The sequence below is a fragment of the Clarias gariepinus genome, chromosome 23 (assembly GCF_024256425.1).
Source record: "Clarias gariepinus isolate MV-2021 ecotype Netherlands chromosome 23, CGAR_prim_01v2, whole genome shotgun sequence".
Lineage (NCBI taxonomy): Eukaryota > Metazoa > Chordata > Actinopteri > Siluriformes > Clariidae > Clarias > Clarias gariepinus.
Window position 1 is genome coordinate 18,885,326 of NC_071122.1, and position 17,814 is coordinate 18,903,139.

Here is a 17,814-nt window from a genome sequence, read left to right on the forward strand (position 1 = left end):
CTATTTGTACTACTACTTTTTACCACACATAAAATTGGACATTAAAGTTGCACTGCAATTAACTTCACACCACAGACACACACTACAGACAATTTAGGAAACCAAAGCCTCAGGCATGACATGCAAACCCCATGCACACAGACCCGAAGCAGGAATTGAACCCTCAACCCTGGTGGTGCAAGGCAACAGTGCTAACCAGTTAGTCACTGTGCCACCTCATTTCTCGTATTAGTTCCTCCTTTTTTAAACTTGTGATTTATATGCTTCTTGTGGGTTTTGTGGTTCTTAGCATTGCACTAGTACCCTCTGGCCAGTAACCTCACATTACCCTGTGCATACTTACTATATGTGAGATACAGTGTGCAATCACATCTACAACCTGTCTTTGTGTTATTGTCTCTATTGCTGCTGAATATCTGAAATTTTTTTAGGAATCAATAAAATATCTATGTATCTATGTATCTATCTATCTATCTATCTATCTATCTATCTATCAACAAGTTTTTGTTTTGTTTGCACAAACTATCTTAAGCATATCTGAAATAGTCTCTTAAATATTTAAAATGTTTTATTTTGTTTGTTTTTATTTACATTTACACAAACAAACAAGCATTAAATGCCTTTTTTTTCTTTTTTAAATTTATTCCAAAACACTTCTTCACGTTTCATGGTCTTGAACTCTGCACACGGCCTCCTGTGTGTCGTCATAGTGTGCGCGCTCACGCGATTTGCTCGATCTCGCGTGGATTGGGTGTGTGTGTTTGTGAACCTACAGACTGGAACATGATGTCTAAACAGAAATACTTCTGTACTGACTAGTTTTACACTAAAAATAGTAACATTAATACTAAAAATTTATACATTTAAAAAAGCCTAATACTTAAAGTAGGTCATATATTACAATTGTGTACGATTAGTGTGTTTTACACACTTTTTAACTTTAAAAGTGTGTGATTTTGACAGTATATAACTTTTCTTTCTTGTCTACTTTACTGGTGTGTCTGACTTAAAGTTGATAACACATTATCTTTGCTTGAACTAATGCTGATTTGTGCTTGTTTTTCATGTTTTCCTCCCTGCATGTACAGTATTTGCAACACGCCATGTTCCATCTTTTCTTGTACGCCACCTGGTGGCAGGTTTGTCAAAGCACACACTCAGTATTAAGTTTAAAGGTCCTGCTGTAAGGTGCAAATATTTTTGATAAAATCTCTCAACATCATGTAAACAACTTACAGGACACAACATAATATGCTAAAATTTTGATTAGCCCCAAAACACCCATTTGTCACCACAGCAGTAATAATCTGAGACTTTTTTCTCTTTTCATTTGGAATAAATTTGTTATACTTTGCATCAGGCCAGGTCACACCCCACCATCCTGCTGCTGATATAGCAAGCTATTACACCAGAAATGTTAAATAAAATTCTTTGTTTCCTGACGTGTGGGTCGCGGCCCACTAGTGGGTCATGATGATAAAAAAAAATGATGATAAATAAAAACTTTCTATTTTCAATTGTGTAATTAGTTTTTACCATGAATGATCATATATTAAACATTTATGTTAAAAAGTAATCCAAACTGAGCCATGGAATTTTAATCATGTGTTACTCCTTATTAAAATATATAGGAAAATGCTGTACTGTATTTCATGACAGTCTTGTGTGTAGCTGGGAGTTGTAATTTAAGGTTTGGATGAGCATGGTTCACAAACTTTATGATTATACATTTATTCCTGTTCTATTCCGCTTATTCTGTACAGTACAATGGCTGCAGATGGGCCTGGGTTCTTTCCTAGGAGATTTAGGGCATGAGGTTGGGTACACCATGGACAGGGTTCCAATCTATCACAGGGCATACATAATGGGAAATTTGTGATTGCTGATTAATACAGCTATCCTTAAATTACATTTGTTGCTTTTAATATTTAATTTCAGTGAATAAGACTGTGGGAGAAAACCCACAAAGCACAGGAAGAACATGAAGAACACATACACACACACAAACAACCCTGGAGGCGCAAGGCCACAGTGCTAACCACTATACATGGAGAATTAACATAAATGTAGTATGAAAAAAATGGACTATGCAAACATGTAAAGGGCTTATTATTATTCTTTATTTAATTCAATTTAAATACAAAGTGAACAAGGGTACTAAAATTTTCTGATGACAACCAGCAATACTGCTCCATAATGACGGCAGTGCACAGAAAAAAAACTACGAGCATGAGATTTACATGAGTGCACAGAATTTCAGATTTATTTCACAGACAGTAACAGGCTGTGAGCGTCCAATCCGCACAACAATCTCAGAACTATGCCCGTTTTGGCATCATGATACGGTCTTAGTGAAAGGGTTTTCATTTGTTAAAAGTCGGATTTGCAGTCGACTGAATAAGATGACAGATTGCTTAATGTGTTAGAAAAAGAAAATCCCATCCCGATTGAAAATTTTCTTTAATTAATATTAGACTATTTACTATTTCTTATACAGTATATTTACAAACACCAACCTCTGGGACTTTACATTGCACTGATGTTGCTGTACTGTAGAATATCTCCATTATAATATAATATAATATTTAGACCACAGAAGAAAATAGGAGAAACAAATCTAATTTATTTGCACTGAAGAAGCTTAAACCGTAGAATTAACGGGCACGAGAGGAACGCATATTAATATAACATGCAAATCCAAGCCAGTGTGGGCAAAATGAATGCATTGAGACTTTTCCTTTTTTTTTCTGTCCGTCCAATTTAGATAAATTGCCTGCATGACCAAAGCGATCAATCTGAGGACTGGCACGTCATGACATCTTGTTGAACCTTTTAAACTTTGTTAAATTACAAGATTTAACAAAAACGCAGCCATATTAATCACTGTGTCTCGGAAAAACTGAATCGATTTGTAAAAGAGAGAAAGAGAGAGAGAGGATAGTGTCTTTCTTCATTTCTAGACAATTTCATGTTCAGCCATGACACCGAGTTAAACCAGGAAGTAGAGGCTAAATATTCATACTGGTAAATCGTTCATCCTTAATCACAGTTCCTTCTTTAGACGCAGCTCCCTCCAATAACGAATTATGATATGAGGAAATATAAAGGACTAGATGGTTAGAACTTAAGGAACGGGTAAGAAGTAGGAATGCAGAGCAGTGTCTGAGTGCATCCCGACGCTAGGGTTCTCCGGGACGACGTTCCCTCCGGTGCTCCGGGCTTCAACGTCCGAACAGTGTCCATGACCTGGCTTCGCCGGTGTCATTTCAAGAAGACCAAATAGAAAGCCATAGACAAACAGGACAGCGCCACGGCGACATGAAGCCGGGTACCAATAACCGCCGCTGTAGAGAAATGATAGTCAGATTAATATACACACAGGAACATGATCAATATGACAACATGTGAGGAAAGTTTTAACACCATAACACTAAAAAAGAGCTCAGAGCTATCCCAAAGTCTCAAATTCAAAAAAATTCAAATTCAAATTTTATTTGTCACATACACAGTCATACACAGTACGAAATGTAGTGAAATGCTTACACGACCGCCAGTGACCTTAAAAAGAGAATTAAAACTTATAAGTAATAAATATCAATAGACGAAATATGATAAAAAATTTAAATTTAAATAAAAATTTAACTAGAAAAAAATTGAACATGAAAATAGAAATATATTGTATGCATAGAACTATAATTTTGTGCAAGTATGCATAGAAAAAGTGACTCTGTGCAATAGTTATTAAAGTGACTTTGTGTAATGGTCCAGAATGTAAACGTGAACATGTAGTGTAGTGTAGATGTGATGTGCTAAGTCTGTGTGTTAATACCTCTCGGCTAATCCAGCAGTTTTATATATTTATTTATACTTTACATTATACAACCTTACATTTTATGAAGTCTTTTTTTTCACCGCCTAAATCTCTGCTACATACCTCATGGCACCTCATGCAAACCTCTCTCATCTTTTAGCTTCAGCGTCTGCTTACTTATTCTTAGTGTTACATATTCTACTAATACGCATAGACTTAGTCACTTATTACATGCTATTCTTTGCTCGATGTCTACTATTTGCAATGCTGTCACTTTGTTATAAATACAACACACGTACATCAAGGCTTTTGCTATTATTTTTATTCATTTATTCCTTTCTTAATTATAATAACTCATCCCCGAAGCTGAGTCAAAAATCATCAACACTGCTGTTATATTAAAACTTCTTTAGACCACACAGTCGTATTAGCGCTTTCTCTTCAAGGCCACTTTTGTAACTGCGGTGTGAGCAAAAATAAATGCCCCAAATGAAACAAAAGAAGAGCAACATGCATTGATTCGTTTTTTGTTTTGTTTTTGTAGTCTGGGGTCCAAGGGTGTACCTGGATCCAAAACACCTCACAGAAGAGTGTTTGGATCTACAAAAAAAATTGGATTACTCAATACTCTAAGGATGGCATAAGTTTCTTTAAGAAAATCATTACTGGTGACGAAACATTGATTCAGCACTACGAACCTGAGCGTAAACAGCAGAGTAGGAAAAAAACAAGAAAAAGTTAAAAACTCAACCATCAGATAGAAAATGAATGCTTACAGTTTTCTGGGGTTCTCAAGGGGCAGTATTGGAACATTATCAGAAAAAGGTTCAACAGACAACAGCGCTCGTTACAGTGAGACGCTTATTGAGAAATGAAGCCTAAACTACAGATTAAATGTAGAGGACTGCTATCCAAACCTATGGACTGTGATCTTCATGAACTGCAAAGAAAATAATTTCTTACAGTATCAAACTCAAGTACTAGTACCCATGAAAGCAGCCCAATGATGATGAAGATTAATTTCTAATGAAGTAACAGCAGTGCATTCACAGCTCAGCCCAAACATTTTATTTAATGAGGAAATAAATATCCTCTATCGAGGAAATTAGAAAGCCTGTTGAGTAATAGACCAAGTGTATTGTAAAGCAAGGAGATTATATTAAAAAAATATGTATGACTAAATCTTTTAGTCAAATTTAATATGACTAAAAGTCTATTAAAATTAATTCTACAGCTAGAGTGCGGATAATAATTTTTGACTCACCCTCATAGTTTAGCGTTGCACTAGTACCTTTGGTCAGCTCTCAATTATCTTGTGTCTAGTGACTCTATGTAAGCTACACAGTGTGCAATTACATCCACAAACCTGCCTTTGTTTTACTGTGCTCATTGCTACTGGATGTCAGGAATTTTCTTTGGGATCGATCTACATACGGTCAAAACTACAAACCAAAATTACAAATCTTTCCATGGTAGGTTTGAACGACACACACACACACACACACACACACACACACACACACACAGACACTCGCCTTTATAGAAGACGCCCCACACGCCTTTTTTTTCCGATAACAGCCAGCTGTTGAGGCGAGGAACCTTCTTCAGGTACGCACAAGTACAAATGAAGAGAAGTCCGAATACGAGGATGCCGTCGAAGGAGTATGCTGAAAATTAAATATATAAAGGATAATGACTTCTTTGCATTGAAACGCTGAGAAATTAAATTACAAGCTTTAAATATCCATTCAACAAAGTCAATTAATTAGTAATTACACAAGCAGCCTGGAGCTGACATGCTTATGACTATATATAATGTGTGTATATATATAATGTGTGTATATATATATATATATATATATATATATATATATATATATATATACACACACACACACACACACACACATTATATATACACTCACATTCTTACTACTGCTCAACAAACACACAAGACTTTGGAGACATTTGAGGTGGTAAAATGTTATTAATTCTTTATAATCATTTCTTTATAGAGCTTAAAACTATTCACACACTGGCATCCCATGTGGAAGGAATGAATGATTTCCTAAGTTTGTTTAGAATAATAATATAATAATTATGGCAGATGAAAAAGATAAGTGCTGCTTTTTCTTTAATTTAATTTTCTGGATACAAGTTAAACTATTCTTGTTTAAATGATAAAAATTTCTTATTTATATCTTAATTTTTTAAGAAAGAAGAAATAAATAAGGCTATAGGGAACATTCTACATTTACTTAATTCAGTTGCAAGGATGGTGAATAAAGCTAAAGTATAAAACTTAAGTTATAGCATAACTTTTTTTTTTTTTTTAAGTTTCAGGTCCAAGTGTAACAAAACTGGGAAAAGAAATATAATATTGAATCAAGATTCAAAAACTGTAAAAGATACAAAAACACACTATTAATCAAATCAACACCTAGGTGCAGTTGTGAATATTTTAGGCTCGCCACAGCAGACTATCCGATCTGCACAACAACTTTGGCACAGGTTTTACGCCAGATGCCGTTCCTGAGACAACCCTCATATTTTATGCGGCCTTGGGACAGGCACTGCATCCAGTGTTTGGGGTTTAGGCATTGGGTGGGAACTGAACCTGGGCCTTCTGCATGGCAGGTGAGAAACATACCAATGCCCTGAATCCAGAACTAGGTATCGCGATAATATCGTATCAGGTGATCCCTGGTGATTCCCTAAGTTCTATACATGGGGAAATACAGGAGTAAGGAATTCCACAGATAACATTAAATATGTTATAATTTCATTGAGTGTAAAATAAATGGCAATGTAATTAAGATAAAGTTAAATGTGTTGCCCTGTGTATGGAGACTCCTGGGTCTCTCTCTGTCTCATATAAGACTAACCTGATTAACTGGCTGGATTGTTTACATTGCTGCACTGCGTGTTTGCTCAGATCGACACCTGAACACGAGCAACAATCTTTTTAAAACCGACAAAACATCCGAATAATTGCTTATTATTCGAGTTTAACCAGGAGTAAGTGCAAACGCTGTGTAAAACAGAGCCTTAACACAGCCACGTCCACAGCTGAGTTAGCAAACAGGCTCACATTAGCATGCTAACTCATTAGCCGTAGAGCTAGGCTGTTACTGTAATGGCGGCTGGTTAAATCGACTATGTCACTTACCATTTGTCATATTGAGAGTGTTTTTGTTTTCTTCCAAGATAATAAAGTAATTAAAATAAAATACAGGAGACGGCTAAGTGGTTTCTATTTTCCACCCATAATAAGCGTCCATTCCAAATCACCAAGAGAAGCGGGGATGACACTTCCGGGAAGAATGGAATTGTGGGAAAAGCCGCTCCTCCTCCGTCCCCCTCTCCTTCTTCTTCTTCTTCAGTTTAATTGCGGTTAATAAACAACGCTTTTGTGTATCACCGCCACCTACTGATATTGAGAAGAATGTTTTCTAAAACAAACAAAACGTTTAATAAAAAAATAATAAATTTGACCTATTCTGTAAAATGCCTTTCAGATTTTATAATATTTTATAAGACAATAGAGGTTACCCGCATACATAATAGTTGATGATGATGCTGCCTACTGTTACCACAGTGAGGAACGCCTGCAACGCGCTCACAGTATGACCTAAAAGTTAGTGATTATGTAAAAGACACGCCTGTGACTGAACTGCCCATGTGAACACTGACCGCAAACACCGACCGTACAGAATTTCTGTTTCATACACTGATCAGTTATAGGTTCCCCCTTTGCCACCATAACGATGCACTGTGTGTTCTGACATCACAACAATCATTAACCTTTTCATCAATTTAATCTACACTAGCATATTGGTTTAGACTACACAGGCCAACTTCGCTTCCTATGTGCATCAGTGACCCTTGGCCGCCCCATGACCCTGTCGCCAGTTCACTGCTTTTCCTTCCTTGGATCTCTTTTGGTATGTCATGACCACTGCAGGGAACATCCCACAAGACCCACAGTAATGCTGGTTCCAATAAAAGGTGTCAGAACACACAGATTATTACTGTTTTGGTGGCAAAGGTAAAACCTGATCACTATTAGAAGGGTGGTCATAAGGTTATGGCTGATTAGTGTATAGATTGCTGGGGCATTGGTGGCTCAGTGGTAGGTTTTTTGCCTGCCTGTGTTCAATTCCCAGCCAATCCCCAAACCCCAGAACTGGATGCAGTGTCGGTCCCAAGCCCAAGATAAAACGGGAGGGTTGGATCAAGAAGGGGCACTCAGCATAAAACCTGTGCCAAGTTGTTGTGCAGATCGGATGGTCCGCTGTGTGTTGATAAAAGAAGGGAATGTGTTTGGAACTGGTTTGAGCTGAAAGAAGGATTTATGACTTTGAGGTGAGGTGGGAGCTGGCTCACAAAAACTAGAAAGCTCACTCATTCATCTTCTAACTCCTTTATTCCGTATATAGGGTCACAGTGGGCCTGGGGGTACACTCTGGACAGGGTGCCAATCCATTGCAGGGCACACATACATACATTTACAAACTTCGGGCAATTTGGGAAGGCCTATTAGCCTAATCTGCATTTGGACCCACAAAGCACTCCATACAAACAGACCTGAGGCGGGAATCAAACTCAGCTCCTGGACGTGCAAGGCGACATTGCTAACCACTAAGCCACTAAACTGAACATTAACTGAAGCTCTCCACCTGTCCCTGCATGATTTTACAAACTGTGCTGCTGCCTCGTGACTGGCTGATCGGATAAATGCATGAATGTGCAGAGCTATAGTGTTCCTATTAAACGAGTGTGATTGCTTTATAGTAAAATATATCTCCATCCAGTTGTCTTTTATCTATCACCATAACAACAGCCGAAAGCAGTACAAGGCCACCAGTACAACAATCAGCAGGTTATAAAATAATTACAGTACATAATACTATTATAAGGCACTAAAATGATCGCAGCAGGCAGCTGATACCCAACAGCACACAAAGCCCTGTGCTTTCTTCATGCCTAATCATGCTTTAAGACCCTGAAATGACCATAGACAGCTTTCCTGGCATAAAGAAGATCACATACGGTGGAGTCAGCTGTTGTCTGCTTGTCTTTGCAACCCGTGGTTTCAGTGTCTAAGGCAATGTGCCAAGGTCTGTCTTAGTCTGAGCTGTATCTACGCCCTCTATGTGAGAGCAAACCCAAACCTAAATAATAATAATGATGATAGATTGTTGGTTATTATGTATAATAACACTGAATTGAGTAATGTGTTAAAACACAATTAAATTAGATGTTATACTATTTACGTACTTATCATTCATAACAATATTGATGTCTGGGAAAGAAATCTGCCCTTTATCGTACTATCCATAAATCCTAATGGGTGTCCACCTGCAGTCCACCATCTGCTCGGTCTTAAATCTGGACCCATTTCATGCCGTGCCAGAGGTGTGATTAGATGCTTAATGCCATTACGTACGTCTGCTGAGTAACATTTTTGCTCAAAGTCTCCACTGGATTTTTCTTCAGGTGTGTTTGTGTTTGTGAGGGTGTGCACTATAGTGTCTGCATGTGCTTGAGAGTAACTCGCTCTTTATTGAAGAAGAGTATGCTGCTTTACTACATACCACAGGTAAGCCTGTTTATGATTGATCATGAGCTGCATTACACACTGGGATTCAGTTGGGTGGTTACAAGAGGAATATGATATGCTTGAAAAAATTTATACAGAGAAATTTTCTGGATAATACAAACTTGCATGTACTGTAGTATACTGTAGTTTCTGGTTTGTGTTCAGTTAGTTGTAAAGTGCCTAAACAAAGAATGTAAACTATCTTTCATCTATCAATTTATTTAACTGATATCTAAGATTATTTTTAAAGAACCAATGATCATGATTAACATGTGCGAGAACCTGCATTAGAGCAGATTTTAGTTCAAATTTAAAAATTAATTATTCAAGTGAAATTAGCATTGTAAATGTACTTAATGTTTTACACTCAAGTGTTATTCTGCTATATCTATTCACTGTGGTATTATTGAAATCAAATACTTTTACTCTTGATTTCATACAATTAAAAAACCCTATGTACTGTATGTGTGTATTATGTATTTTTAAGCTTACATTTGGAGTACCATGGGATCCAAAAGTCTAAAACCACTAATGAAAGCATTATGCACTATTTTGCATTCTTTTCAAATTTACTATTATTCATTTCATTACACATTATTCACTGGTGTTGAGACAAAAGTGAAATTCAGTTTTAATGACTTTCCCAATTATTTTTAAATAATGACAATCAACATCATAAGCATAATCTGTTATATTATGCGACATTCTCTTATATACTGTATAATGCAATGAAAGTCATTTATTCTTCTAAACCTGCTGGATCTGGCTTTCTGAAGATCATGTAAAAAAATTTGCCATAGAAGTTCAGAAGCTAAAAGTCCTGACACATATTTGTTTCATCCATTAACTAAATCTGCTGATTCTAATTAACACAACTCTTCAGCCAGACAGGCGAGAACTAATTAGTGACATCAACGAGAACTATAATACATTGTAAATGATAAATAAAAATTTTTATAATATTTTTTAAAGGATTTTAGAATAAAATCTGAACAAGTGCTTTGATGAAAGAGATAAGACTTTTAAAAAAGCAGGCCTTTAGTACAATACCAGGTCAGTATCACAATAGTTTTTAAATGGTGACCTAAGTGCTAAATTTTCTTTTTTTTTTAATTTATTTATTTTTATATATTATTTATATATTATTATATAATATTTTTATATTATTCTTTTTAAGATTTTCAGTGAGGTCTCAGATTTTGTATATCATAGAAATATTACAAAGAATTACCTTGATTTGAGATTTTAATGCTAAAATATTTTATAATCATATTATATAGGTAATATTTTATATTATAGGCCTATATTATGTAGGACATTATATACTTTAGTCAAGCTTTAAGCATTTGGTCAGTCTGAATTGTATCAAACGCGGTTAAAGAAAATCCCAGGATATATAAATTCTTGATAGATATCATACTCATGCCCTTAAACTAACGTGATTTCTTAACTGTCTCTGTACGCGGTCTGAAGATGGTTTCACCAAGAAATGTAGAAGGAAATCATCACCCAGGTAGATTTTTAAAAGCTTTAAATTTAAAATTTTATATCCACTGAAAACCTTAATAAGAACACAAACTTAAATTAAAAGGATATTCGATTTTCCTTTTTTATGTCAGAAAACTCCAGGTCTGAAAGTGTAGCAGAGCAGACGATGATGGAAATTCATGATCATCTTATTCGGCCCAAGAAGCTATCGAACCCTGTTCTGGACTCACCTAGCCACCGAGTGCTACACAGGGAACTTCGGGTCAGCCACAGATGGTGTGTTAATATCTACTAAAATTACAATACAGTCATTTTAGATCTCTACAATGAGGAATGCTAACTAAGAAGGTCAGACTAGGTGTTTCGTTTATCCTCCTAAGACCTCAGAACATTTGCTGGGTTACTTATGCAAAGAAATTCTCACATGGATCCCGAGCATGACTTCTGATCTGGGCTGAAGTAAACAACCTGTGTGAGCTGCTTTACATGTGGACAAATATGTCAGTAAGCCTGACTACTGCATGAGGTAAAGCCAAACGACTCATCCTTTAGGTCTGTAAATCGACTATAAATAAATGGCTTTATATATCAAATAATCCTATTAGTGCCTTTCTTAAACATACCGAACTTGTCAATATAAGAGAAACTATTTTTATTGTAGTAGAAATAGCTTATTCGTTTTCTTCCTCCTTTTTGGTGCATGTAAATAATGCAAACATTCTTAAATATATTGCGTAACAGTTTAGTGATGACCTTTTTCTGTGAGCTCCATTAATAAATTTTTTTTAAGTTCGGTTGGTATAAAGGAATTAGATTGTCCTGCACTTTTCAGAAAAGTGGAGACTAAATCCAAAATGGAATGTTCCATTCCAAAAAGACAAGTCAAGGCTTTCAGGTTTAAATCGAGGTGTTTGACAAAAGTGTGGCATGAACCAATCATAAATAATGGAACAAAGTTATATAATTACAAACATAAAGATTTCCTTTAATACCTGGGGGAAAATCTTTTGCAGTCATGACCAAATGCTGAGTCGTCTCTGGTCAGGTGTTTGTTTATTTCACTTTTCCTTTAAATGCACTGCTTCAGTATTTACTGTATGTACTCTAATTGAGTTACCGCTGAGCCACGCCCCACAGAGAACAGCAGAAGTGAGCAACAAGCCAGAATGTGTTGCAAACAACAGTGTACAAAACTAACAGTATTTTAGTGTTTCATTCTAAAAGGTCCCATATTTTACTATCTTCTTATATGAGGTCACAATAGGGGAAAATCTAGACAGCTTGTTTAAACCCCAGCCAATACAAACATAAAAAAGGGCAAAAAAAAATTTTTTTTTCTATTATATTTTTTTCAGTTTGTGCAAATAATAAGTGCCCGCATTATAGGGATTTTAGGTTTGGTTTTGTGTAATATTTTTATCTTAATTAGAATCCAAGTAGTGGCCGCATCTTAGTGTAGAAATTTGTTAGAAATGCTTGATTTTTTAAAACTGATTGAAAGACAACATGTATATAATAAAGATGGGAGGAACCAATTAAATTACATATTGTGATTATTTTGAGTAGTACCCAATGTAGCAACACATATATCACCACACCTACCTACTTATTTACTCATCTTCTATACACTTTATCCTGTATTCAGGGTCTCAGGGACCTGGAGCCTATCCCAGAAGGCTTAGGGCACAAGGCAGGTTACACCCTGGACAGGGTGCCAATCCATCGCAGGGAACACACACACATACACACACTTACACACCAATTCACTCAAGCAATTTGGAAACGCCAATTAGCTTAACCTGCATATCTTTGGACTGTGGGAGGAAACCGGAGCACCCGGAGGAAACCCACCAAGCATGCGGAGAACATGCAAATTCCATGCACACAGAGATGGGAATTGAACCTATGTTTGCATCTAAGGGGCAACATGTTGCCATTCCGCTATAATCCTACAGGTGGTGTGCCCCAAACTATTCCACAAGTATCATGATGATATCGTCAAAGCTCCCTGGTGATTCCCATCCCTAGTGTATAATGACTACATTCTAGAAATGTGAAAAAAAATATTTAAATTTAGAATGTACTTTACTTTACATTTATGCTATAAAAAAGTAACCCCCAAGCAGACAAATATAGAGAAAAAAAATGTTGGACTATTTATTTTTGGAATCAGTTATTTTAAAAAAAAAGCTAAAAGTTTGATGGTTTTTTTTATAATCAAAAAGGGGGCTATTGCCTGCTGAGAAGTGCGAATTGCAGAGGGTGATGGAGAAGCGGAGATTGGAGCAGCAGCGGGAGAGAGAACAGGCTCTAAAACCCCCCACTGATCTGGAGCAGCAGCTGAGCAAGAGACGACAAAGATTACTCAACGTAAGAGGCTTATGAGAGCTTGTTCTGTCAATATTCTCCTGTTCCAGTTACTGATCCTTATAGTTACAGTAAATATTGGAACAAAGTTTTTTTTTTTTTTTGTCATTTGGCCTCTGTAAACTATCACATTGAATTTGTAATGTGAGGCTTTCAGGTGTAAATCATTGTCTGTTTGACAAAAGTACAGTATGCTGTTAATTCCCATGTAGGAATTATTAAATTTTCATTTTGGGAGGCTTATAAAAAATAAAACAAACTAACCTACTTACAAACATAAGGATTTCCTTTAAAACTTGGATGAAAATCCTTCGCAGTCAACAACTGTAACATGACCAAATGCTGAGTCTTCTCCCTCGAGATGCCTTACCAGGTCTTTACTGCAGATTGTTTGTGGGTCTTTCTGCCTTCAGTCATGTCTTCAGTAAGTGAATTTAAAACATGCTCTGTTGGAGATCAGTTGACTGACTTGGCCAAACTCTTATCAAGAGTGTGTTTGACTTGGCCGGATGATTTTTACGTTACTGAATATATCGTTACACAGGTTACTTACTCCCATCTTGAGTGTTTCATTTCAAATTCAGTGTGGTGATGTACAGAGGCCTACTTTGTTCCTATATTTATGTTCCTGAAAAAAGTTTAAAATGAAATCAACATCAGCTGATTAGTTAATACAATTTGAAAAAGTTACTAAAAGTAATCATTGTATAAAAAGTGTATACTTTTGTCCAATAACTGACTAATCTGTGATTTTTTGCTTTTTCCTCAGTATGAACTGGAGGAACAGAAGAGACAAGAGGATCTGCTTAATGTCCCTGAATTTGTGCGTGTAAAAGACAACTTGAGACGTGTCCGGGCAGCGTAAATTTATCCTAGTCATTTGAAATACATTTGCAATCTCTGTAAATCCAATTAAAGAAAATGTCTTTTTATTATAATATTTAAAGTTCTTTAACGGCACAGCAGTTAAATTCAACAAAGTGGCAAGCGATATGGAATTTCTTTTAAGTTTTATTCTAATAAAATAACATGATCAGATGCACTGTGTAACAGAAACGTTTAATAAAAATAAAACAATGAAGAGGTATAGTATAGAGGTATAGAGGTATACTACTCGGGCTCAGTAGTAACAGTAAACTGATATTTCAAAATCGAAATAAAAAAGAATATCTGACAAGCAAAAAGATATCCAATATACATAATACTGCCTGTTACAGTATTTTAGTGACTGAGAACTTTTTTTGTTTGTTAGTGTACAAAAAACAACAACATTAAATTACTGAAGGCAAAGAGCTGGAAAAAGGAAATGATGTCATCAGGTTGAAATATACACTTTTACAAATGCATTTTGATGCTTATGAGCATTCTGACACTTCTCTTGTTCTCGTTAGATTTTACATGAATATCTTACTCAAGGCATTGGCACAATCCTAATAAATATTAAGTAATATTAAATAAATGTAGCCCCATTATCCACACAATGATTTCTGTTCATTTAGTGTTGCCCCTTTCAGAAAATCCAGTCAGCATCCAGGTCCATTATATTTACCCCAAAAGGTAGAAAAGAAGACTGAAATAAGTCCATGTAAGCTGCTGTCTGGTGGAGCTCCCAACCCAAATGAATAAATAACACTCAAAACATGTGAGACCATCAGGGAAATCAAGGGATACCATCTTTGCGTTGGCAGCACTGTGAAGGTGGAACGTTCCAGTCGTAAATGTACGATAGACGCAGTTTTACCTCCTCCTTGCACAGCCGCCCGTCTCTCTGCAGCGTCTGGTGCTTCTCGAGCATGTCCTCCAGACTCTGCTTGTGTGTGATCAAATACTTATTGCTGCACCCTCTCGACTTGTACTCGGTATCAAACCGTGGGTCGTGCAGTCGTTTCACGTCGACCGGTGCGAGCCAGGCACCCAGAGAAACGTCCTCGCTCTGCCACGTCTTCAGGTAAGCAGAGTTCAAGTGAACGTAGTGCACCAGGTCTGCGGAGAGCACGTAGCCACCACCTAAAGCGTACGGTATGTAATAGTCACATAACTCCCAGGCACTCTCTTTCCACTTCCCGGCTGTTTTTACTCGGCCTCTGCCGGAGAAAAATCCCCAGTAAAAGCGTCTTGGGTCTTTACTCTTCAGCTCGTCTTTAAGCAGATCCAAACGAGCATACGTATCGTCGTCTGCCTTTAGGACGAACTTGAAGTCCAGTTTCTGATCGAGCCACGAGTAAGCATGGATCAGCTTCAGCGTCAGGTTCTCATAGGAGTCACGGAGCTCGGGTAGAAGCAGAAGGTCTCCGTGACGTGTCTGCTCCGTCTCCAGATTCCGCATGTCTTCGGACGGCAAGCCCTCGGTGCCAATCGCGAACAAAGCAAGCACATCGGGGTCAGTTTTGGAGAGCCAGGTGCTCCGGATGATGCTGCGGCGCTCTGTGTATTTCGGACCTGTAGTGACGAGGACCACCAGGAAAGCCGAGATCTCCTTGGTGTCGGAAGGTGATGCTGGACGTTCGGGTCGGGGTTGGGCGCGTGGTGCGGAGCCAGGCGAGTCAGGAGGTTTCAACGTCTCCGAGGTGCATTTGGCGAGGAAGAGGAGGACGGTTGCGAAGAAGCAGAGGACACTGAGTACCAGGGCAGTCTTGTGGCGACACACGAGGCGGACAAAATTCATGGTGTTACAACTGGAGGGAAGGAGATAAAAAAAATACAATTTTTTTTTTTTTTAAACTCTGTGATTCATCATGTTAAATGCATGCAGTGTATTGTGTAAGGAATGAGATGATGAGATAATGGATGAGACAAGACAGTGTATCAGTGATGCTGCAAAACAACATTTAAGACAATTAAGACGCGCACTGACACTAGACATACAAACAAAAAAATGATAAAACAGTTTAATGTTTCTAAATAAAAAATGATTTATAACACAAATGCGTGTATTCGCTTTTTACCCGGGGGTTTCAGGCGCTGCACGCTTTTATGATTTTCTCTTGTGCATTGTTAGCTTGAAGCTAACAACCTAACAAGTCACACAGCTAGCATAGCTCGGCCAGGCTAAACAGGACGACGACGCCTTCAGGCTTTCTTCATCAGTGCTCGGTTTAATTAATACTATTGTCACGGATTAGCCCGTATAAATATTACGTTAAAAAAAAAAACCCGTTCAGCTTGTCATTGTTCCTCCCAGACACCGTGCTCGGCGGCACTCTGACAGGAGGATGCTAGCTCTGGGGTTAGTGATGACGCAGACAGGAAGCTCTGAGCGGCCAAGAGCCTTTTACCTCAGTGCCGAGTCACACTAACACACTCATCAGTATAGACAAGTGTACACCGCTATAAGCGCACTACCGTACTACCGTACTGAACAGTATAAAGGACTGAAAATATCCAACCCACCGTAATAATATAGGCCGCTATAATTACACTAAAGCATACAACTACAACTAATTTTTAAGGGTAAATAAGCTTTATAGGACATATTACTGTAGTTGGAAAAATACAGTACAACACTACTGGACAAATACACTTCACTGTACCATAAGCACACTGGATAAACATTTTTAACTCAAAGAGTATTTAAATAAACAATTGATTTAAGTACTAAATAATAAATTATTAATTATTGATTACTACCCTCGATCCTTTATACAGTATGTGAGGTGGTATCAAAAAGTTTCGAGACATTTAGTTTTGTAACATAAGTTAGTGTGCCAAAAGACCCTTTTGTCAAAGTCACAAGTTTGGACACAACTTCAGTGGTTTTTAATTTAACTTTTTTTTTTTCAACATTGTATAGTAAAACTGAAGATATTAAAATCATGGGAAAATATGTATGGTATTATTTAGTCAACAAGAACGTGTTAAATAACCCAGAATATGTTTTATATTTTTCATTCTTCAAAGTAGCAACCTTTTAGTTTGATAAAAGGCCTTACACACTGGCATTCTCTCAGTCAGACTCATGAGGTAGTCAACTGGAATGGCTTTTCCATAATCTTAAAGGAGTTCACAGAGGTCCGACTCTTCCCGAACCGTCTCAAGTGGATTTAGATAGGATGATTGTAAAGGCCAGGTCATCTGATGCAGCACTTCATCACTCTGCTTCTTGGACATATAGCTCTTGCATAACCTAGTGGTGTGTTTGGGGTCATTATCCTGTTGAAGAATAAATGATGCAAAAGAGATGGAATATATTCAGGTGGATGTTAAAATATGTCTGCCTCTGAGAAGCACTCTAATCTAAGTTGCTGTGAATCTGCAGTTTCTGAGGCTGCTAATTCTAATAAAAATAATCCTCTGCAGGGATGGTCATCATGAGCGGTAGTTTCAACAGTGTTAAATGGTTTTGGTGACTGTATTTGGAACAAATATGGATTTGTACAGTAGTTGTAACTTTAAGTCAAAAGCTTGGACACATCTAATTCAATGGGTGTAGTTTTCTCTACATTGTAAAACAAGGCTGAATGCATCCAAAATATGCAATAATGTCATTTGAACTGTTGATGTCGAGACGTGTCCACTATTTATGATCTGTAAAGCATTTATTTAGGTT

General features: G+C 37.1%; 3 protein-coding genes across 3 annotated transcripts; 1 reads left to right on the forward strand and 2 right to left on the reverse strand.

The window, feature by feature from the left end:
* Nucleotides 1-2,098: 2,098 nt before the first annotated feature.
* On the reverse strand, nucleotides 2,099-7,142 carry tmem167b (transmembrane protein 167B). Its single transcript, XM_053483622.1, has 3 exons — nucleotides 6,981-7,142; nucleotides 5,347-5,478; nucleotides 2,099-3,344 (listed from the first exon to the last, which is right to left on the reverse strand). Exons 1-3 carry the CDS (start codon nucleotides 6,988-6,990, stop codon nucleotides 3,262-3,264), a joined length of 225 nt encoding a protein of 74 aa, XP_053339597.1. The 5' UTR covers nucleotides 6,991-7,142; the 3' UTR covers nucleotides 2,099-3,261.
* Nucleotides 7,143-9,325: 2,183 nt separating this feature from the next.
* On the forward strand, nucleotides 9,326-14,346 carry si:ch211-160o17.6 (protein FAM107B). The gene is made up of 5 exons (XM_053484480.1): nucleotides 9,326-9,413; nucleotides 10,887-10,926; nucleotides 11,033-11,177; nucleotides 13,127-13,271; nucleotides 14,038-14,346. Exons 1-5 carry the CDS (start codon nucleotides 9,351-9,353, stop codon nucleotides 14,131-14,133), a joined length of 489 nt encoding a protein of 162 aa, XP_053340455.1. The 5' UTR covers nucleotides 9,326-9,350; the 3' UTR covers nucleotides 14,134-14,346.
* A 33-nt stretch (nucleotides 14,347-14,379) lies between these two features.
* On the reverse strand, nucleotides 14,380-16,519 carry b3galt6 (UDP-Gal:betaGal beta 1,3-galactosyltransferase polypeptide 6). The gene is made up of 2 exons (XM_053483692.1): nucleotides 16,214-16,519; nucleotides 14,380-15,943 (listed from the first exon to the last, which is right to left on the reverse strand). Exon 2 carries the CDS (start codon nucleotides 15,931-15,933, stop codon nucleotides 14,929-14,931), a length of 1,005 nt encoding a protein of 334 aa, XP_053339667.1. The 5' UTR covers nucleotides 15,934-15,943; nucleotides 16,214-16,519; the 3' UTR covers nucleotides 14,380-14,928.
* Nucleotides 16,520-17,814: the final 1,295 nt, after the last annotated feature.

What these genes read in the sequence shown, in the direction of transcription:
- si:ch211-160o17.6 (XM_053484480.1), top strand. Translation starts at nt 9,351, where the DNA reads ATGTGCTTGAGAGTAACTCGCTCTTTATTGAAGAAGAGTATGCTGCTT. An exon ending in TGCTTTACTACATACCACAG is followed by an intron (nt 9,414 to 10,886) that starts GTAAGCCTGTTT and finishes CGCGGTCTGAAG; the next exon opens with ATGGTTTCACCAAGAAATGT. An exon ending in GACGACAAAGATTACTCAAC is followed by an intron (nt 13,272 to 14,037) that starts GTAAGAGGCTTA and finishes CTTTTTCCTCAG; the next exon opens with TATGAACTGGAGGAACAGAA.
- b3galt6 (XM_053483692.1), bottom strand. Translation starts at nt 15,933, where the DNA reads ATGAATTTTGTCCGCCTCGTGTGTCGCCACAAGACTGCCCTGGTACTC.
- tmem167b (XM_053483622.1), bottom strand. An exon ending in GTGGGGCGTCTTCTATAAAG is followed by an intron (nt 3,345 to 5,346) that starts GCGAGTGTCTGT and finishes ATTTCTCTACAG; the next exon opens with CGGCGGTTATTGGTACCCGG.